We start from the raw sequence: 23,206 nt of genomic DNA, 5'->3' as shown, positions 1-23,206 counted from the left end.
CTTTGGACTTTACAACTGCTCTATGATCTGGCATACAGGCCACTCTCCTCTCCTCCTAGGCCCAGGACAGGCATGACTAATCAACCCCAGGGTTCTGGGAAGACATGACTAAGAAGACATGGGAGTTGGCTTCAGACCTGCAGCCCCTTTGCCAGGCCTGCTAAGTTCCCTGCTTTGTGCCTTGCAGCACTGGGAAGAATGGTCTCTGTGGAGCTGGAAGGGCTGAAACATCAATGACTCGAGAAGAGAAGGCCAAGGACCTTAAGGCAGACATGAGTCAAGAACGAGGTATGCTGTGTGAGAGAGAAGGGTGCACTGAGTCAGTCATGGCTTTTTATAAAGGGGTCTGGGCTGGGAGAGTCAGGCACAGTTTCTCCCTGCCCCAGCTGCTGGCCTTGGCGGAGGTGCCCGAACCTGGGAGGCCAAGTCTCTATATGTGATGGGGAGCAGAGGCGGCACGGGCAAGTGGTTGACAGCTGGGCCCCGTCGTTCAGAGCAGAGCTCTGCTGGCCGGTGACAACGGGCGAGTCACTTGCTCTTTCGAAGCCTCGTGTGTATTGTTGGTACTGGGGGCGGGGCAGGAGGGCATTGATAATAGCACCTCCTTATTAGGATGGCGAGCCTGTGTGGGTAAAGCACATAAATATATAATACATATAATATTATACGTTACATATTACATATATATTATATATAGTGCAGATGTAACTGTGTGTGTATATATAGGTGGCAGATGTAATATGTAATTGTTTATATAGTACAGATGTAATAATATTTAGACTAAGACTATAACTATATAGTACAGATGTAATTATATACATATAGAGTGTAGATATAATTATACATACGGTACAGATATAATTATATACGGTGCAGATGTAATAGTAATGTAATGCAGATATGTGTATATATATATATCATTCGTAAATAATGTGGAATTCTAGTTAATGATTCAAATACTAAAGGCTGACTCACACCAAATGATTAAAATGTTTTTAAAAAGAGTGAAATAATGCCATTTGCAGCTACATGGATGGACCTAGAGATTATCATACTAAGAGAAGTCAGAACGAGAAAGACAAATACCATATGATATCACTTGTATGTAGAATTTCAAATATGGCACCGATGAACCTATCTACAAAACAGAAAGACTCACAGACATAGAGAACAGGCTTGTGGTTGCCAAGGGGAAGGGGGGTAGGGAAGGGAAGGATTGGGAGTTTGGGATTAGCAGATGCAAACTATTATATATAGAACAGATAAACAACAAGGTCCTACTGTGTAGCACAGGGAACTGTATTCAATATCCTGTGATAAACCACAATGGAAAAGAATATATATATGCATAACTGAGTCACTTTGCTGTACAGCAGAAATTAACACGTTGTAATAAATCAACTATACCTCAATAAAATGTTTTTAAATGATTCAAATGTCGAAGGGTGAAATGGATGGACAGCTGCAGTTTACTTTGAAATGTATCAAAAAGTAAGATGGAGGAATGGATGGATAAACAGAGGGATGGCTGGATGGAGATGTGATAAAGCAAATACAGCAAAATGCTAGAAGTTGTAGAATCTGGTGGTGGGTAGAGGTCATTAGCTACACAATCCAATTTTTTGTATGCTTGAAAATTTTCATAATAAACTGTTGAGAGGGCAAGGAAGAAATAAATGAAAGAGGAAGCTTGAGTAGACCAGCACTGACCATGTGACTTCACTCAAGGTGTGGGATTAATTCAGGTTCAAAAAGACAGCCCCCCCCCCCGCAACTCCTGAGTTATTAAATGAATAAAAAAAAGTCTGCCACCCAACCCTGGTGACTATTTGCAGTTACTCCTGGGCTGTGGACCATTCACCGAGATGGAGAAGTCCTTATGAGGCTTTCAAAACACGGGCCAGGCCATGAGACCCCCATGACCATCCCTGAATTTTTTCGGGAGTCAGTCAACCGATTTGGGACTTATCCAGCCCTCGCATCAAAGAAGAATGGAAAGTGGGAAGTTCTGACTTACAACCAGTACTACGAGGCTTGTCGGAAAGCTGCAAGAGCCTTACTCAAGGTAAATGAGTCATTCATTCATTCCTTCATTCGTTCATCATGTAGTAAATCATTCCTTTTATGTATACATACATATGGGACAAAATGCACAAGGCACCCCAAGATACAAGGTTAACTGGTGAAAAATTTCCTTCCAATCTTTGTCCCCTCTCTTATGGAGGTAGCCATCATTTTCAGTTCTTTCTATGCTATTCTGCGGAATAAATTATGTGTACATGTTATATAATTCTATAGAAGTACATTTTTACACACATGGTAGCATACTCAAGAGTCTACAACCTGCTTTTTTTTCTGTTAGCACAGTATATGTGTGTATTAGTTAGCTACTGCTGCATAACAAATTACCCCAAAACTTAGTAACTCAAAATGACAGAGCAGGCTTCCCTGGTGGTGCAGTGGTTGAGAGTCCGCCTGCCGATGCAGGGGACATGGGTTTGTGCCCTGGTCCGGGAAGATCCCACATGCTGTGGAGCAGCTGGGCCCGTGAGCCATGGCCGCTGAGCCTGCGCGTCCGGAGCCTGTGCTCCGCAACAGGAGAGGCCACAACAGTGAGAGGCCTGCGTACCGCGAAAAAAAGAAAAAAAAATGACAGAGCTTTATTATCTCTTGGTTTCTGTGGGTCAGGAATCCAGGAGTGATTTAGTTGGATGTTGCTGGTTCAGGATCTCTCATGAGGCTGTAGTCAAGCTGTCAGCCTGGGCTGCATCATCTGTACATGGCTTCTGTACATGGCTGGCTCTTGGCAGGAGGCCTCAGTTCCTTGCTCCATGGCCTTCTCTGTAGGGTTGCTTGAGTGTCCTCACAATATGGCAGCCAGCTTCCCCCAAAATGAGTGATCCAAAAGAGAGAATGAACCAGATGGGAACCATGATATCTTTTATAACCTGATCTCAGCGATGACATACTATCACTTCTTTCACAAGGTTAAGCAGACCTTGATACGATATGGGAAGGGATTATAGTAGAACACAAATACCAGGAGATGAAACTCATCCTGGAGGCTGGTTGCTGCATTCTGAGATCCTTCCATATTGATTTACTTATTTTTTTTTAAATCCATATTCTTTTCAACAACTGCAAATACGTATGTAACAGTATTGACTTAATCAGCCCCCTACGGGTGGGCATTTAAGTTGCTTCCAGCCTTTGCTACGATACGTGGTGCCATATTGTACCTTCTTTGTACAGTGAATTCCTACAAAGCCAATGCCCTTTAAGCCCACTCACAATGTATGAGAGAATCTGTTTACCTATGGTATTGTCAACATCATATTATCAAAACTGTTCATCTGGGCCTATTTGATAGGCATGTTAGGCAGAATTCTAAGGTGACTCCACTGAGATTCCCAACCTCTGGTGTACTTGTGCTGTATAATCTTCTCCCTGTGACTGTGGGCTATGATGGGATTTCCCTCCTGAGATGGCCAAGGTGAAGGGATTTCACAGATGTCATTAAGGTCTCTAATCTGTTGACTTTGAGTTCATGAGGAAGGGCAGGTGCTCTGGGTGGGCCTGACTTAATGGGGTGAACCATTAAGAGAGATTCTCCTGCTGTCCTGGGAGCAAACTGCCATGTTTGGAGAGGGCCATGTAGCAGGGGATGGCATACAGACTCTAGGAGTTGAGAGCAGTCCTCAGCTGGCAGGTAGCAAGAGAAGAGGATCTCAATCATTCAACCACAAGGAAATGAATTCTGCAAACAACCTCCAAGTGCGGGGCCCCCAAGCTTCGGAGGAGGTCATGGTCCCCACCGATCCCTTGACTGCAGCTTTGGGAGATCCTAGGCAGAGAACCCAGCCGTGCCACCCCCCAGACTCCTGACCTGTGGAAACTGGGATAATAAATGTGTGCTCTTTTAAGCTGCTACATCTGTGATGATGGGTTATGCAGCCATAGATAATGAACGTAACAGACATCTCGTACTGTAAAAGGGCACCTCCTGATGGTTCTGATTTACAGGAAATCCGATCACATTCTGACCTAGACCCAAGCTCCTCTCTCCCCTCCTCTGATGCCCATGTGTCTTCATCTAGAGACTGTGAGAGGTCGGAATTAGGAACCACCTGCTTGGGCTGGATTTCTTCTTGGCTGCCCTTACCCCCACGCCATAGTGCTGTAGCTAGTTCACCCTTCCTGTAAGATGGTCCTCTTTCCCTCTGCCCTTAGTTCTGGACTTCAAGAACCCCTGCTCTCCTAAATCTCAGGGATCCAATCAGAAAGAAGTCAGTTTATCTACACATTGATGGAGACAGTGTCCACAGTGAAGACAGCCTTCCTGCCACTAAGCACAAACATGTTGCATCACGTTCTGAAGCATCAGCAGGCAGATGCCTTCCAAATGCTTAGGTTTTCCCCGGGGACAGAGGGTCACTGCCAGCCTTGCCCAGGTGACTAAAACAGCCAACAAAATTGGAGTTTCCAGGACAAAAGGGGGGCGATCACCAAGCATGATCACTTTCACGTCCAGGTCTCCTGATTCATCCTCAACCACGTTCAGATCAGGGCTATGCCTTCAAAAGTGCAATTTATTACCACTATAGGGTATCACTCTTTGAGTACTGTTATGATTAAAACTAAAAATGAATTCATTAGGATGGCTAATTAAGAAAAAAAAAACAGACAATAACAAGTGTTGGTGAGGATGTGGAGAAACTGGAGCCCTCAGTCACTGTCAGCGGGAATGTAAAATGGTCCAGCCACCCTGGAAGACAGTCTGGCGGTTCCTCACAAAATTAAACTTAGAATCACCATATATGATCCTGCAATTCCACTTCTGGGTACAGACCCAAAAGAATTGAAAGCAGGGACTCGCACAGATATTTGGACACCCACGTTCACAGCAGCATTGCTCACAACAGCCAAAAGGTGGAAGCGACCCAAGTGCCCATCAATGGATGAATAACCAAATTGTGATCCGTCCATACGATGGAACGTTAACCTTAAAATGGAGTGAGATGCTGACACCTGTCACAACACGGATGAACTAGGGGACGTTATACTAAGTAAAAGAAGCCAGACACAAAAGGACAAATATATGATTCCACTTATAAAAGGTCCCTAGAGGAGTCAAATCCATAGGGACAGAAAGTAGATGGTGAAGGCCAGGGGCTGGGGGAGGGGGTGGGGAGTCAGTGTTTCATGGGGACAGAGTTTCCGTTTGGGAAGATGAGAAAGTTCTGGAGATGATGGTGGGGATGGTTGCACAACAATGTGAATGTGCTTAATGCCACTGAGCTGTGCACTTAAAGTTGGTTAATGGTTAAAAAATAAAATACATAGGGGACTTCCCTGGTGGCACAGTGGTTTAAGACTCCACACTCCCAAGGCAGGGGATCCAGGTTTGATACCTGGTCAGGGAACTAGATCCCACATGCATGCCGCAACTAAGAGTTTGCATGCCACAACTGAGGAGCCAGCGAGCCATAACTAAGGAGCCTGCCTGCCACAACTAAGACCTGGTGCAACCAAATAAAAATAAATATAGAAAAAATACATAAAAATTAGAATAAATAAAGGGGGTATTACAGAGAGGGAGGTAAACCGGCCTCCCAAGAGTCACACACAAAAAAAATCACACTCCGGATTTTCATCTCAACACGGGCTGTCCCCCTTGTGACTCCGTGGGCTCTGGGGTCTGCTTTCACCTGCCAGTGAGCAGATCCCATCCGGAAGCAAATCACCTCTGTTGCTTCTGTTTTCTGTTTGTCTGTCTGGTTTTGCCTTCCCAGCTGGGCTTGGAGCCTTTCCACTCAGTCGGCATCCTTGGGTTTAACTCCGTCGAGTGGTTCCTTGCGGCTCTTGGCGCCATCTTCGCGAGGTAAGACCTCGGGCCCGGGTCCCTGTGGATGTTGGGTGGTGCTACTCCGGGACTGGCAGCCCCAGGCTGGTTCCCACGGAGATGTGAATGGGGGTTGCAGAAGCCGCCGCAGGCAAGCTGGCGAGATAGACACACACACCCGTCCAACAGGGGACTAGTATCTCAAATACACAAGGGACTTCTACAACTCAGGAATAAAAACACAAAAAGAGGGACTTCCCTGGCAGTCCAGTGGTTAAGGCTCTGCGCTTCCACTGCAGGGGGCACGGGTTCGATCCCTGTTCGGGGAACTAAGATCCCACATGCTGCTCAGTGCGGCCAAAAAAAAAAAAAAAAAGATTTTTAAATGGGCAAGAGACTTGCACAGAAACATCACTAAGGGAAGTAGCAAATAGGCACTTGGAAAGATCCGTGATGTCATCAGCCAGCAGGGAGATACAAAGGGAACCCACAGCAGAATGGTTCAAAGCAAGAACGAAAGGTTGCGAATGAAGGGAACGGGTGGAGGGGTGGGGGGGTCCAAACCCCACCTCTTATTTGCTGTGGGACCCTGAACAAGTGACTTCCCTGCCCTGAGCCTCAGTTTCCTCATCTGTAAAATGGGGTAGTGTGAGGGTTCCAGGTCATAATGACATCCCGGGAGCCCATCCTCTCTCATCATCACTGTCCAGCTGTGGAGGGAGGGAAGCTGGTGCTGAGGCTGCAAACTCAGACCTTCCCTGCAGACCCTCCCCCTCCCCCGCAGACGCTTCCCCTCCCCCCACCTTCCAGGACGTTCGTTCTCGACTTAAGGTGTGTGGGGCACACTCGTGCATGTGTTTTCTTTTCCCAGGGGCTTCTGTGTTGGTATTTATGCCACCAACTCTGCGGAAGCCTGTCAACATATCATTGCTCACGCCGAAGTGAACATCCTGCTGGTGGAAAATGACCTACAGCTGCAGAAAATCCTTTCGGTAAACCCCTCCGCCCCCCATTGCTGCCTGCCAGTCACTGGGGGAAGGAGGGGGTTGTGTATGTGTGGAGTGGATGTGCATGGAGTGGATGAGTTTAATTTCCAATGAGTATTCATTTCCTACTCAGCCTCTGTTTTTAAAAATGTGTTTGTGTGTTATTTTATATACCTTTCACTGCTTACCAGTTTTCTTTTAGAAACAGTTATTTTGAACCTTGTCATCCTTGCTATGTTCACCTCTTATAATTGTCCTCCTTTCGGGAATGCTTTTGTCTTTCTTTTCTGTTTCTTTCATAAGTCCGACCACTTCCTGTTTCACTACTTTCTGATGTCTGGCTCTCCCCTCAGGGCTTATACGTTTGCTTTGTGTTCTTCCTTCCCAGCTGCGTTTACCCCATTACGTCCTAGGTTTTACGTTGGAAGGTGAGGGGGCAATTTTCCTTTGCTTTGCAGTGACTTTTTGCACACAGTGAAATCTGACCCTCTCTTATTCCTTTTTTTTTTTAACCCCCCCTTGTGTTATCTCTGTAATGTTGCAAAAAACGTTTCCGATGACTTGTGTTTGAATGAGCTGCAGTTGCCTGAACCAGCTTTGGGCAGAAGGATCCTGAGGGGAGGGGAGTCCTTGGGAGGGGTGAGCCTCGATGGCCAGATTCACGGCTCACCCCAAGAGCCACTGCACCGCGTAGCTTGTGGGATCTTAGTTCCCCAACCAGGGATCGAACCCGGGACCCCAGCCGTGGAAGCGCAGAGTCCTAACCACTGGACCACCAAGGAATTCCTGTGACTGCTTCTTTAACACCATATTTCATCTTTCCTGAGTTACTTTTTGATATTTCTCGAGTGGAGATGTCTCGCCATGGATGGCATCCTCTGAACGCCGTGGGCCACGTGTTTCCCCACATTTTAACTTCTCTGAAATCAGGGCACATTTGCCAGCCTCAATGGAATCCAGCCAGACTCGGGGAAACAGGATATTTTGTGCCACCAGGCCTCCTTCGACACCTAATTCCTGAGCTGGTTCAGTGAGGACAGACGTCCACTTTCTGAAATTGCTTTCTGAAGGCATGCTTCTTTGGTCCCTGGTACTCATGTCATGCCCTGTCTGTCCTGTTCGCAGCAGAACACACTGCGGGGTGGGTGACGGGTGGGGCCCTTCTCCTTCTTGCCGTGAATACTGGTTTCCGATTTGGGTTTTTCCAGCGTTAGAAGAGGTCACGTGCCCCATCCTTTCCCCTGCCGCCACCTCATTGCTATGGCTTCTTGTCCTTGTTCTGGTATATTCAACCTCATAGGCATGAATTATTTCCATCTCTTAGTTTCATCAAAGACGCAGTTTGTGGGAGATTTCTTGTTCTGGTTCCTCTGCATGGAAGATTCAAAGCCAGGCTTCTGATACTCTCCTCCCAAACTGGACGTTCAGCTCCACTTGGAAATCTTTGATTCTGGGGGACGGTCACGGCTCATAACCCTCCAGTGCTTCCCTTCTTCCTTTAGAATAAACTGCAAACTCCTGCTGTCACCTCCAAGGCATGGCCTACCTGGCCCTTCCACCCCTTCCTGCATCCTCCCCCGGCCTTCTCCCTTCCATCCCCATTCCAGCCAGCCTGGACTTTTTATATCCCTCCAACATCCCGGCTACTACCTGCTTCAGGCTTTTTGGATGTCTGTTTCTTCTCTCTCTGGAAAACTCTCGTCCAGCTGTTACAAGCACTTCTGGCATCTTCTCTCCAGGTCGTGCCAGAGACTGGGTTGTAAGGAGCGTTCTGGATGTTGGAAATGACTTCTTCACTGGATTGGCTAGAAATGTCATACAGGCACACTCCTTCCTTTGCACAAACACGGGGGCAAGAATCCCACAGGCCTGGGTACCTGAACCTTACAGGTCTAGGTTTAGGAAGAGCGTTCTGAACCCCCGCCAGTTCCAGCCACCTTCATGGAGGATTTCTGTAGCCCTGCTCCAACCAGAAGGTTAGCTGGATCTTGGCCGTGGAGCATAAGGTGCCAGGAGACAAAGGGCCGGGAGGGCCTCCTTCGACTCACCAACCCAAACCACAGCTCTGTACAGCAGAATTCAGGAGGCTTTGCCCTCAACCCTCTGTGATGGTTGCAGTCTACTGATACCGACCTGTCAGTCAAGACAAAGAGCAAAAGTTTTCCTGCATGGGCAGGGGGAGGGAAAGAGGCTGAGGTCTCTGAGGGAGAGAGCTTAGAATGTGCTCTTCCAGGGCCCCGTTACCATGAGGTCCGTACACAACTGTTTTTCAGATTCCAAAGACCAAGATGGAGACCCTAAAAGCAATCGTTCAGTACAGGCTGCCAGTGAAGGAGAGCAAATGTAACAACCTGTACTCTGTAAGTGTGAGAGGGGGCACTGAGCAAAGGGGAGGGCACAGCCTTGAAAGGGAAGGAGGGCACTCCCAAAGTAAGTGGGTAGTGAGCAAGGGAGAGGGTGAGGCCAAACCAGGGAAGTGGGCAGGGGCTCACAAAGGAAGTGGGCGGTGAGAAAGGGAGAGGGCGGGGCCTCACCAGGAAAGTGGGCGGGAACTCTCAAAGGAAGTGGGTGGTGAGGAAAGGGGAGGGCGGGGCCAAACCAGGGAAGTGGGCGGGAACTCTCAAAGGAAGTGGGTGGTGAGCGAGGGAGAGGGAGGGGCCTCACAAGGGAAGTGGGCGGGGACTCTCAAAGGAAGTGGGTGGTGAGGGAGAGGAAGGGGCCTCACAAGGGAAGGGGGTGAGGCTTTTGAGATAATTTTTATCTGGCATGAAGGTTCTGATTTACCAGAAGGTGTCTGTTCTGGTTATTTATTGCTGTGTAACAAATCGCCCCAAAAATTGGTGGCATAAGACAATACCAATCATTTTATTATTAGTTGCTTTTCAGACCATTAGGGGTAACTGAAAAAATACTGCATCACTGAAAATTAGATGTGCTGGAACTCACAACATTAAGTTTAAATATTTAATTTGTATTCAAACCAGAACTTATTATAAATTTACTTTCCTGGTTTTCATAGATGCAAAGTCATCAACATTTTTATTAAAACCATTAGCCAGTTTTAATATATACACATAGGGATATAGGGGTGCACATATCTGCAATGGCTCGGACCAACAGCACTGCTGGAGCCTTTTTTAAACTTTTGATGTTTCATTCATCATGAATTTGCTCTGCTTTGATAGTGACTTTTAAATTATTGCATTAAAGTACTATTTATCTTGATTACAAGCTTTTTTTTTTTTTTCCGCATCCGCTAAAATTTTGCACTCAAGGAGAAGCCCCTGGTCCTCACTCTGGTCCCAACCCTACAGCTGGGGCTCCCCCAGCACATTTCCCTGTCTCTCTGTGGTGTCTCCATATGCTGTCTCCGGCATGATGACTTCAGGACCTCTGGACTTATTGGTGGCTCAGATCTCCAGAGAGAATGTTTTGAGGGAGAGAAATATCCAGGTGGAAGCTGTCCTGCCTTTAACGACCTATTCTTGGAAGTAACACACTGTCCAGCAAGGCCAAGCTGCATGAGGGCCCAGACTTCAGCTCTTACTGAGGGAGGGGCGGGGCCCCTGAAGAGTGGGTGACACCGTAAATGTTGTCGCAGTCATTTTTTTGCAAATTCACTCTGTCTCAGGGTCTTCTAGAGTCAGAAAATGCTTGGGTGCAAGCAACAGAAACCCACTTAAGCCAAAGGAGGGGGTTTGGGTTTTGCTTTTTTTTGTTTGGTTGGTTTTTAAATTTATTTATTGATTTATTTTTGGCTGTGTTGGGTCTTCGTTTCTGTGCGAGGGCTTTCTCCAGTTGCGGCGAGCGGGGGCCACTCCTCATCGTGGTGCGCGGGCCTCTCACTGTCACGGCCTCTCTTGTTGCGGAGCACAGGCTCCGGACGCGCAGGCTCAGCGGCCATGGCTCACGGGCCCAGTTGCTCCGCGGCATGTGGGATCCTCCCAGACCAGGGCTCGAACCCGTGTCCCCTGCATTGGCAGGCAGATTCTCAACCACTGCGCCACCAGGGAAGCCCTGGGTTTTGTTTTTAAGGATACAGTGAGTTAACTCACAGAAGTCAGGGCAGGAGGTCTGTGAGGGGCCAGGAGGAGCCGCTGTTAGGCCAGCAAACCCATGTCCCAAATCAGAAGTCCTAAAATGTCATGGAGTTTATTTGGTTTGCCCTCCACGCAAGCGGGAGGAAAGATGTCAATGATCCTTTCTGGCCAAAACACTCACCAGCTCATGCACCTTTCAGAAAACATTGAAATGTTAAGACCAGGACAATGCCTAATTAAGTAAGACAGTCGATCAGAATTACAGACCTTTCAGAGGTTAAAAATGACCAACACAGAAACAATATCTTAAGCCTGGATAAGTTAAATCAACTCATTTGTTAGAAATAGTATTTACAGCAGGGTTTCTCAGCCTTGTTGGACATTTGGGGTGGATAATTCTTCATCGTGGGGGCCATCCTGTGCATTGTAAGATGTTGAGCGACATCCCTGGCCTCCACCTACTAGATGCCAATAGCACCCTCCCAGTTGAAACAATCAAAACTATCCTCAGACACTGCCTAAGTCCCCTCGGGGGCAAAAATCACCCCTGGTTAAGGACAATGATTTATAGGGAAGAGTTCTGTGACACAGTTTAGTATCTACTTCTCTGCAAGGGTGAGTAGGACCTACCGTTTTTAGGTTCAGTTTAGGAAGACATTCATTAAAACTGAGAGAAAAAGAAAGCGCCTGGGAAATCAGAAGGTGAAACTCGGGGGCAGGGGGATGGCAGAATAAGACAATTAACTGGGTAGGTTACGATGCCTGGGATTGGACCCGGGACCAATTCCAGATTGCCAAGAGAGAGGACTGGATTGGACAGGACTGGGTCTGGGGTCTACCTAATCCAATCACTTGTGGCCATGGGAGAAGGAGGTCTTCACCAGCGATTAGGGGAGCATCCTTTGCGGGGGAGGGCTTGAGGCATCTCTCAGAGAAAGGACAGGGTCCTGCAAAAGGCTTCTGTGTGCTGCTCCTCTCACCATCACCCTACCCTGTTAGAGATGGTCTGGGTAAAGGTTCTTCCCTTGCAGATGGGGCCAGCATTGCCCTGGCAGGCTACAGGCAATACTGGCCATTTCTGGAGGACCTGGAGTGCCCTCTGTCTTGCAGACAGGACATTACCCTCAACCAGGGCCTCACTAGGGGCTCAGAGGTAGAATTTTTGCAGGTCCCAGGTGAAATTTGGTTCACACAGCCCAACAGTTCCTTCTGAGGCACCAAATTCTAAGCTAATTAAGAGCACGGGCTCTGGAGTCAGACAGTCTTGGGTTAGAATGATAGTTCCTCTGTCTACCTGCTGTGTGACCCTGGGCAGGTAGCTTACCACCTCTGAGCCTCAGCTCCTTCATCTGCCATAGGGAGATGATGTATCTCTTATCAGTAAGGATGTCTTTGGTTGCAAGTGACAAAAGCCTAACACCACATGGCTTAAGCGTAAAAGACCATTTATTGGCTCATAGACGCAACCTAGGGTGTGGATTTCAGGCACGGCTGGAACCAGGGGCTCAAATAATGTGACCGAGACTCCATTTTGCTCTCTTCATATCTTGGCTCCATGCCAGCCTTGATTCCCCCTAGTCCTGAGATGATCCAGCAGCTCCTATGGCTACATCTTATTCACGTTCAGATGACGCATTCATGTCCCAGCACTTCCAGCAAAAGCCCCGACCTTCACTGTGATCGGACCACCTGAGGTCACATGCCCAGACCCAGTCTAACCACACTGGGGCCCAGGCAGATGGGACCTTCTAGCTTAAACCAATCACAGTGGCCCTCAGCCACATCAATCTGGTAACTAATAAGTTTGAGGTGCTGAGTGGCATCTGGGAAGGCACAGCACAAATAATATTGAACTCTGCTGTTCTGAGCATTTTACATATATTAACCCATTTACTGCTTAAAACAACCCAAGCAGTTGGGTCTTGATGTCATTCCCGTTTTACCTATGAGGAAACCGAGGCACCGGTGCTTGAGTAGCCTGCCTGGGAAGTGGAGGAGAAGAAGCAAAGGTCTTAGGGCTTTTGTAAGAGGTGCCTTTCCTCCTGCTGGGAATCATGCTTCGGGAGAAGCTGGTGGGGCAAGATCTGACTGGGGAAGGGAACTCCTAGGTGCTGAGGACCCCACTCACACACCCTGAGTCCCCACCCTCCATTTCTTTTGTTTGTTTGTTTTTTGGAGTATAGTTGCTTTACAATGTTGTGTTAGTTTCTGCTGTACAGTGAAATGTATCAGCTTTACGTATACATAGATCCCCTCTTCTCTGGATTTCCTCCCCATTTAGGTCACCACAGAGCACTGAGTAGAGTTCCCTGTGCTATACAGCAGGTTCTCATTGGTTATCTATTTTATACATAGTAGTGTATATATGTCAATCCCAATCTTCCAGTTCATCCCACCCTCCCATTTCCCCCCTTGGCGTCCATACGTTTGTTCTCTACACTGTCTCTATTTTGGCTTTGCAAATAGGTTCATCTGCACCATTTTTCAAGATTTCACACATATGTGTTAATATATGATATTTGTTTTTCTCTGACTTATTTCACTCTGTGTGACAGTCTCTAGGGCCACTCACAACTCTACAAATGACCCAATTTCGTTCCTTTTTATGGCTGAGTAATATTCCATTGTATATATGTACCACAACTTCTTTATCTATTCCTGTGTTTGTGGACATTTAGGTTGCTTCCATGTCCTGGCTAGTGTAAATAGTGCTGCAGTGAACACTGGAGTGTGTGTGTCTTTTTGAATTATGGTTTTCTCAGGGTATATGCCTAGTATTGGGATTGCTGGGTCATATGATAGTTCTACTTTTAGTTTTTTAAAGAACCTCCATACTGTTCTCCATAGTGGCTGTAATCAATTTACATTCCCACCAACAGTGCAAGAGGGTTCCCTTTTCTCCACACCCTCTCCAGCATTTACTGTTTGTAGACTTTTTAATGATGGCCATTCTGACAGGTGTGAGGTGATACCTCACTGTAGTTTTGATTTGCATTTCTCCAATGATTAGTGAAGCTGAGCATCTTTTCATGTGCCTCTTGGCCATCTTTTGTTGTCTTCTTTGGAGAAATGTCTATTTAGGTCTTCACTTGTCTTTTCTTTCCGCAGTGGGATGATTTCATGGAGCTTGGCAACAGCATCCCCAAGTCCCAGCTGGACCAGATCATAAAGAGCCAGAAGGCCAATCAGTGTGCTGTGATCATCTACACTTCTGGGACCGTAGGCTATCCCAAGGGGGTGATGCTTAGCCATGACAACGTAAGTGCTGTCTCTGCTGACAGGGACGAAATTTGCAGCATCCAGGGTCCCGTCACTCCGGGGCAGTGGTCTTCAGGCTAGTTTTGTTCTTGACCCACAGGGGCACAGTGGCGTTTAGGGGCCCAGCACATGGGGGGATCCTTGATCTGTGGGTCATAGAGAGTTATGCAAATGCTTCCAAGGCTGGGGGCAGCATAGTGCGGGGGTTGAGATCAGGGACTCTGGGGCAGACCTGGCTCTGTGATCTTGGGCAGGGCATCTGACACCTCCAAGCCTCAGTTGCCTCATCTGTAAAATGGGTGCAATGGAACAGTCCCTGCCTCATGGGTTGTTTGAGCTCAGAACCGTGTTTGATAAAATAAATACATAAAAGGGCAGTATACACATTGTGTTTCAGAGGTAAAGCAGAAGTTGTTTTAGTTACTTGAGGAAGGCCGTGTGCTTGGGGAAAACTTACTCATGTCTGGGTGGAGTCCAAATCTGATGGTTATTTAGGTCACTGTTAGGAAAGAATAAGGAGAATACATGCTAAAAGATCCTGTTTATGGGGGACATCCCTGGCAGGCCAGTGGTTAGGACTCCGTGCTTCCACTGCTGAGGGCCCGGGTTCAATCCCTAGAAAACGCAAACTTATCTACAGGGACCAAAAGCAGATCAGTGGCTGCCTGGGGAGGGCAAGAGAGAGGCATTACAAAGGCGATGGAAATGTCCACCATCTCGATGGTGGTGATGGCTGGCTTCACGGGTGCAGACATAGTCCGTATGTGCCAAATTGTACACTTCAAATGCGGTTCCCTGTATGTCAATTACAGCTCGATAAAGTTGTTGGGGTTTTTTTCCATAAATTTATTTTATTTTCCATAAATTTATTTCCATAAATTTATTTATTTATTTTTGACTGTGTTGGGTCTTTGTTGCTGCATGCAGGCTTTCTTTAGCTGCATCGAGCGGGGGCTACTCTTCATTGTGGTGCGTAGGCTTCTCATTGCGGTGGCTTTTCTTGTTGCGTAGCAAGGGCTCTAGGCACGCAGGCTTCAGTAGTTGTGGCATCCGGGCTCAGTAGCTGTGGCTCTCGGGCTCTAGAGCGCAGGCTCATTAGTTGTGGCACACTGGCTTCGTTGCTCTGCGGCATGTGGGATCTTCCCGGACCAGGGCTCAAACCCGTGTTCCCTGCATTGGCAGGCGGATTCTTAACCTATGCTCCACCAGGGAAGCCCCGGTGTTTTTTTAAACAACAAGAAAGACAGTGACGGCTCATTTCTGTTGCACACTTACTATGGGGCCAGAGGCCATCCCGAGAATTTTACACTTTGTAAATCCTCACAGCGATTCTGTGATTCTATCCGTTCTATCAGGTGGACGCTGTTTCTACAGATGAGAAAACTGAAACCCAGAGAGATTAAGCTGCTGGGCCCAGGTCACACAGCAAGCAGCATGGCAGGGCCAGGAGCTGAAACCGAGGCAGGCAGGCGCCACAATCCACATTTTCAACTACACTGTAGGTCTATGGGGCTAAGGTGTAAAAATGTCCAAAGATGCAATCGTTACAAATATGTTAAAGCTGGTTGAAGAACAGTACACAGAGCACAACGCGATTTTGTTAAAAACTGAAAAATGGCGGCGAGTGATGTACATGTGTGTAAGTTTTAAAAGCAGGAAAGTGTCTGGCAGGACATGCACCCAACACGCTCCGCTCTGTGAGTCAGAAAGACTGCTAGTTTTTTTTGTGTGTTTTTTTTTTTGGCGATACGCGGGCCTCTCACTGTTGCAGCCTCTCCCACTGCGGAGCACAGGCTCTGGACGTGCAGGCTCAGCGGCCATGGCTCACGGGCCCAGCCGCTCCGCGGCATGTGGGATCCTCCCGGACCAGGGCACGAACCCGTGTCCCCTGCATTGGCAGGCAGACTCTCACCCACTGCGCCCCCAGGGAAGCCCCAAGACTGCTAGTTTTCAAATGAAGCGTTTCTACTTTATAAGGGCTTTCCCCACCCGCCCAGCTTAATAGCTGGCAGCACACACCGGCCTTTGTACTGGCTGTTCCCTCTACAAGGAATACTATTTCCCAGACACCCACATGACTTGCTCCTTCGCCTCCTCCGGGTCCCTGCTCAAATGTTACCGCCTCCGTGAAGCCCTCCCTGACTTCCACGTTTAAAATAGCAAAGAAAAATAAACCATCCCATTAGCCCCCAAGCCCCATTTGGCTACTGTTTTTTCTTGCACTGCCATATTATACAGTCACGTGTTTATCACGAACAACAGCTCCTTGAGGGCAGGGGCTATCTGTCTGGCTCACTGCTGTGTCTCCAGTGCTTGGTGTACAGGAGGATTCAATCCATTTTGTGGACTGAATGAATGGAGTCTGATGAGGCCCCCACCCAACCCTGGCCAGCGTCCACGCTCCCAGTGGCTTCATGTCTAGTGAGATCATGTCCTCACAGAGGGCAGACAAAAGCCGAGCCCCTGGAGCAAGTCTGCCTGGATCTGCATCCTGGCTCCCCCACTTGCTAACTATGTGACCTGAGAAGATTTCCTTAACTTCTCTGGGCTTCGGTTTGCCCATCTGTAAAATGGAGACAAGAATGGTTGCTACCTCTCAGAGTTGCTATGAAGGTTAAATTATTTCCTATACTGTGTCAGCTACTGCCGTGTAACAAACCGTTCTAGAACTTAGCAACTTAAAACACCAAGAGTGTGTTATTTCTGGGTCTGGAATTTGGGAAGGGCTTGGCAAAGTGTCTTTTCTGCCCTACAGAGTGTCAGCTGGGGTCACTCAGCTGTATTCAGCTGGTGCCCAGGCTGGGCTGGCAGGTCCAAGCAGGGCTTCACTCACGTGTTTCATGGGGCTTGCACTTCCTCAAAGCATGGGGGCATCGAGGCTGTCAAACTTCTCAACGTGGTGCTGGCTCCTCCGAGGGCAAGCATGCCCTGATACAAAGGCAGAAGCTGTAGTCTATTAGGACTCAATGTCAGAAGTTTACACGGTGCTCCACTCTGTGGGTCAAAACCAGTCACTAGACCAGCCCTGTGAAGGGAAAGGAAAACAGACTTCAGCTCTGAATGGCAGGGGTGGCAGAGAATTTGCAGCTGTCTTTAACCTACCACACAGACATAAAATGCTCAGAGCAAAGCCTTGCACATTGGGATTAAAAAATAATCCCTGTCGACTATTATTTTTTAAATCATCATCATATTTACAGCAGGAAGTCAAAGCTAGTCCCATGTTCTCAACATATGTCAACAGCTCAAAGCTTCTCCCGTTTATAGGATACTATGCCATGCTGAGATAAACACACTAATCCCTAACAGAAACCCCACAAGGTAAGATGTGTCATTAACCCCTTTCAGAGATTGGGAAACTGAGGCTCAGAGAGGGGAAATGACTTGCATAAGGTCAGAGAGCATAGAAAGGTCTGAGCCAGGATCTGAACCCAGGAGTGTCTAAACCACTGTAAATCACGGTCTACACACTCCTAGCCCCTTTTCTCAACAAATGGACACTGGGTTCCTTGGGTCACTGTGGGTGACAGTGCTTATGGGTACAGACGGAAAATCCCTCCATCCTGAGGCCCAGAGAAAGAAGAGGGACAAATCTTGAGGGCTTACTACAGGGTGAGTGCTTTGCATATTTCATTACACTTAAATGTAACTTTTCTTTCCTCATTCATTCATTCATTCAACAAAAATTTACTGGGCACCTACTATGTGCCGGGAAAACCGCTTTGAGCAAAACAGACCCAATGGTGGCGCTCGGGAAGACAGCCAGGGAATGAACAAATGAACCCCTCAGATTGTGGCAAGTAGTACGTAGCGGATTAGAAAGATGCTGGAAACTTCAGTTCGGGTGATGTGAGACTGCTTCCGTAAGGAAGCGACATTTAACCAGAATATAACATCTTGAGGAGTCAGTTGTGGAGACAGCTAGAGGATGCCCATCCCAGGCAGCGGGAACAGCCTGTGCAAAGGCCCTGAGGCGGGACCTTGCCTGATGTGTTGGAGGAACAGTGCAGAGGCCCGTGTGGCTGCATTAACGAGACGACTGTTTGCCAGAGACTTATGGCACCAGTAAAAAATATAGATTGCAAAATCATAGGTACGCTAAAACTTTCCATCAACGTATGCACCGGAGAAAGAAAAACATTAACATACTAATTGTTGGGGTATTAATGCCACGGGATTATGGGTGGCCTTTTCGTTTGTTGGACAGTGTTGGTTTTATGTTGGGCACGAGGAAGCTCTGTGCCCCTTTTACAGATGAGCAAATACAGGCTGCAAAGGATTTTTAAGCAAATAGCCCAGGGTCACACAGCTAGTAAATGGTGGAGTCAGGATTTGATTCTGGGACACTTAACTGAATCCTTCAGATTTCTGACTATCCCCGATAGACTTTCGGACTCTAGGGTCTGTTGCTGGATCCTAGGGCGTCTGGTAATCCCCCAAAGCTTCCCATCGAATTTTACTGCTCCTTCCATCCTCAGGCAAGTCAGTGAACCTCTCTGTGCTTCTGGTTCCCCATCTGTAAGATGGGAGAATCGCAGTTATCAACCCCAGTGTGTGCAGATGAGGACTAAGGGACTCAATGTTTGTAAAGTACAAGAGCGGCGCCTAAGCAGGTGCTTTGTGTTTGTTAAATAATTGTACTTAAATGGCTCTCGGGCAAGGATGAGGTGCGCTGAATGGTTCTGGATTGTAAGCTCGACGTGTGTTCTAGATCACGTGGACGGCGGGGTCGGTGGCGAGGGACTTCCATCTGGCTTACGCTCCTGAGAAGCAGGAGGTGGTGGTCAGCTACCTTCCTCTCAGCCACATCGCAGCTCAGATGATGGATGTCTGGATACCCATGAAGGTCGGGGCTTTCATCTACTTTGCTCAACCAGATGCACTCAAGGTAAGGCTAAGGGCAGCCCGGAGGTGTGGATGGTTCCTTCAAGTCCCAGATCTGGGGGTTCCTTCTCCATCCTCATCTAATGCTCCCAGTTAGCAGCGTTTGAAACAGTCAGCCACCTTCTTTTAGTTTTTATCTTTATCCAAGTCATGGTATCCATGGTTGTGCAGACTGTACACTGAACAACCTAAGACTAAGATGTGAATGGTATTGAAAGCAGAACGTGTGTGTACGTGTGTAGTTTTTTTCAAGTCAGTATTCCCAACTCCAAAAAGCTCCCCAAACCAAACGTTTTTGGCAGTAAAATCTGACCTAAACTGATGGGAAGCTATCTGGAGTCTTCATTTTTATCCCCCTTATTGGGAATATGTGTATCTGCAGAAATATTAACATGAAGGATTTCAGCTGGCTTGCCAAGACACCGCCGTGGGATTCATATTACAAATGAGATTAGCACCATATTACCTTTCTGAAGGCCGGAGAATCCTCAATTCCAGAACACATCTGGCCCCAAGGGTTTGAGATAAGGGATTTTGGACCGCTTTTGAAAAACAGCAATGTCCTAACCACCCTCCAGCGGCAAACTCTCCAGAATTTTCAAGAGATTTCTTCTGGCATTCACCTCCAGTTTTTAAAAAAATATGTAATAATTTTCTTGATTCATGCACTTTTAAATATTATCTCTTACTTTTCCATTGCAGTAGGCAAGGATTTAATCCTCTTACACCCCCATCTTCACTTGCTTCCCCTTTGCCCACCCTCTCAATGAAAAGATTTCTTAGTTAACGGAGCCATGCAGTTTACTACGTGATTACATTGCCTGTCTGGTACAACCTTTTGTTTTCCCCAGAGTTAATAGTTGCCTTTCTTTTCCAATTTGGTGGAAGTTTTCTGTATACCTGTCCAGTTGCCCCATCTCAGCTGTCACATGCTTATCAGGATTTTCCAAATGTTCTGATACCTACTGCATTATTTTCTCCTCCATCCTTCTGCCCTGAGTAGGACCGGTTGTTGTTTTAAGTTGTCCTAGATTGGGCCCCCTAGAAGCATAACCTGAGATGGGATGGAGGTTTTTGTAATTAATTGAGTAGGATCTCTCAGGTGAAAACTGTAAGGGAGGGAGGGAGGGGAGCAAGATACAGCAAGGGGAGAAGAGAGGATGTAAGTTCAGCTGGCGTGCGAGTGGAATTGCCCTTACGCAAACCAATCCCATGGGAACCTCTGAAGCATGAATGGCACCACAGTGGTACTGTTTTGAGGCAAGGGGTCTGGGCTTTTGTACCCCCATCTCAGAGAGTCATTGGCGATAGGCTTACGCACTCATGTGGGTGCGTAACTTCCCAGGCATTTCTGAATAAGGGCAGTTCTCTGAAAAAGAGAGAAGCTGTGGACCATTAGAGGTCTGAAGAGGACATCAACAGTAGCTTCTACAAGCTGTCATGCAGGGATATCCCTTCCTCCCACTCCTGTGCTGAATCCTCTGTTTTCTAAGGTCCTTGTGTTCTTTTTTGGGGGGTTACCTCTTCATTTAGCTGGAGTTCATCTTTGGGAGGTTTTTCATGTTAAGTAAGTGAAAGTATTCTTGTATGTCCTGACCTTGTAGACTTAACAGAGCCAGAAAAGAACTCTGCACTTTCCTCAGCTACATCCTCTGTATTTGCTTACTATCATTGCTGGAACAAAGACCACAAAACTTAGTGGCTTAAAACAACATAAATATATTATGCCACAGTTCTGGAGGTCAGAAGTCTAAAATGGGTCTCAATCGGATAAAACCAAGACATGAGCAGGACTGTGTTCTTTCTGGAAGCTCTTGGGGAGAACTGGTTTCCTTGCCTTTTTTAGCTTCTAGAGGCTGCCTGTGTTCCTTGGCTTGTGGCCTCTTCCTCCATTTTCAAAGCCAGGAGCACACAGCATCTTCAAATCTCTCTCTCTCTTACACACACACACACACACACACACACACACACACACACACACACACACCCCTACATCTGTTCCCACTGTCACACCTCTCTGATCCTCCTGCCTCCCTCTTATAAGGACCCCTTATGTCATCCAGTGATGACACTGGACCCACCTGGAAAATCCAGGATAATCTCCCCTAGGCTGTCTTAGGGCCTTTGTAATTCCTTCCACAGGGTTCATTCTCCTGTCCTTCACATGGCTGGCTCCTCCATATCATTTAGTTCCCTGCTTAAGTATCTCCTTGACCCCTTTCGGTCACTCTCACATCCCCCATGCTCAGTATCTGAGACACATTAGACACTCCGTAAATGAATACTTTGTTTTCCGGCTGAAAACATAATGTATACACACTCGCCTACAGGGCCTGAGAAGTTCCCAGTCTCCAATATCCTTATCAACCCCTAGTACTGTCAAAAAAATTTTAAATTGTCAACCAGGAAACGAAGCTGTCTTAACAGTTTCTTTTTTTTTTTTTTTTTTTTTTGGCTGCACCACGCGGCACGTGGGATCTTAGTTCCCCCGCCAGGGATCGAACCCGCGCCCCCTGCAGCGGAAGCGCGGAGTCTTAACCACTGGACCCTGGCTTTACATCATAAGTAACTGACAGAATGTTTTCAAAGTGGCTGTGTCATTTTACATTCCCAACCAGAAGTGTACAAGAGGTCCAATTTCTCCACATCCTCACCAACACTTGTTTTTGTTTTTATTATTATTGCCATCCTAGTAGATGCGAAGTGGTATCTCCCATATTAATTTGCATTTCTCGAATGATTAATGGCGGTGAGCAACTTTTCCCGACTTACTGGCCGTGTGTATATCTTCTTCGGAAAAATGTCTGATCAAATTTTTAACCATTAAAAAATCTGGTTGTGTATCCTCTTATTGTTGAATGTTAAGGGTTCTTTATACAAATCCTTTATCAAATATATGATTTGCAAATACTTTCTCCCAGTTCCGTGGCTTGTCTTCTCATTTTCTTACCAGTGTCTTTTGAAAAGCAAAACGTGTTTACCTCTAATGAGTGTTGACTCTCCAATTTATTGATTTTTTTTCTTCCATGCTTCTGGTGTCATTTGTAAGAAATCACTGCCTACTCCAAGGTCACAGAGATTTTCTTCTATGTGTCCTTCTGGAGGGCTTTTAGATTTAGCTCTTACTTTTAGGTCTGTGATCCATTTTGAGGTAATTTTTGCGTTTGGCAAGAAGGCTCTAAGTTAGCTAAGCCCTCGTTTGTTTGTTTGTATACAGATATCCTTTCCTGCATTAAATTGCCTTGGCACTTTTATTGAATGTCAATTGATCATAAATGTGAAGATTCATCTCCAGGTTTTCAGTTTTGATCCACTGAACTTTATGTCTATCCTTACACCAAAACTACACTGACTTTATTTTTCTGGCTTTATGGTAGTATGACCACCTTGTCCCTGTTTACCTGGGACTTACCCAATTTCATAAGTGAAAATCCTACATTCCAGGAACGCCTCCAGTTCTGGGCAAATCAGGACAGTTGATCACCCTACTTTGTAGTAAGTTTCAAAATCAGGTAACAAGCCCTCTGACTTTGTTCTTCTTTTTCAAAATTGCTTTGGTTATTCCAGATCCTCTGCATTTCCATATAAATCTTAAGATCAGCTTGTCAATTTGTATGAAATAGCTTGCCTATTTTTTTTTATTTTTTGCGGTACGCGGGCCTCTCACTGTCGTGGCCTCTCCCGTTGCGGAGCACAGCCTCCGGACGCGCAGGCCCAGCGGCCATGGCTCACGGGCCCAGCCGCTCCGCGGCATGTGGGATCTTCCGGGACCAGGGCGCGAACCCGTGTCCCCTGCATCGGCAGGCGGACTCTCAACCACTGCGCCACCAGGGAAGCCCAGCTTGCCTATTTTTGATAGGGATTACATTGAACCTATAGATCAATTTGGGGGAGAATCGTGCATAATACTCCACTGCATTCTTGGACCACAGTTTCTTTAGCCAATCCCCCATCATTGGCCATGAAGTCTGTTTCCGTCCTGTTACAAAATGATGCAAAAAGAATATCTCACACGTGCTTCTCTGTGTACCTGAGCTTGCATTCAGCTGAATTCTGTCACCCACAGAAGTGAAGTTGCCAAGTTGCATTTAAAACGTTAATAGTACTCTCACGCTGCCTTCCAAAAATATTTTACCAGTCTGTGCTCTCTACCAAATCCCCAGAGAGAGCATGATAATCGGATTGGCCACTGGCCA

At 47.0% G+C, this 23,206-nt stretch overlaps 1 protein-coding gene across 4 annotated transcripts in view; it reads left to right on the top strand.

The window, feature by feature from the left end:
• ACSBG2 (acyl-CoA synthetase bubblegum family member 2) overlaps positions 1-23,206 on the top strand; it is a 69,391-nt gene that overhangs the window by 36,550 nt on the left and 9,635 nt on the right. The window contains exons 1-6 of one of the 4 annotated variants that reach the window (XM_060145440.1): positions 1,843-2,065; positions 5,793-5,881; positions 6,714-6,834; positions 9,102-9,188; positions 13,977-14,126; positions 18,838-19,014. In XM_060145440.1, coding sequence (XP_060001423.1) covers positions 1,880-2,065; positions 5,793-5,881; positions 6,714-6,834; positions 9,102-9,188; positions 13,977-14,126; positions 18,838-19,014 — 810 coding nt within the window. In that variant the 5' untranslated portion in view covers positions 1,843-1,879. Of the gene's footprint in view, positions 1-1,842; positions 2,066-5,792; positions 5,882-6,713; positions 6,835-9,101; positions 9,189-13,976; positions 14,127-18,837; positions 19,015-23,206 lie in introns of those variants that run through there. The other 3 variants (XM_060145438.1, XM_060145439.1, XM_060145441.1) reach the window with 3 other exon arrangements.

Source organism: Lagenorhynchus albirostris, chromosome 3, assembly GCF_949774975.1.
Source record: "Lagenorhynchus albirostris chromosome 3, mLagAlb1.1, whole genome shotgun sequence".
Classification (NCBI taxonomy): Eukaryota; Metazoa; Chordata; class Mammalia; order Artiodactyla; family Delphinidae; genus Lagenorhynchus; species Lagenorhynchus albirostris.
The sequence above is the reverse complement of the archived record's forward strand: the minus strand, read 5'-3'. Positions and strand labels throughout refer to the sequence as shown.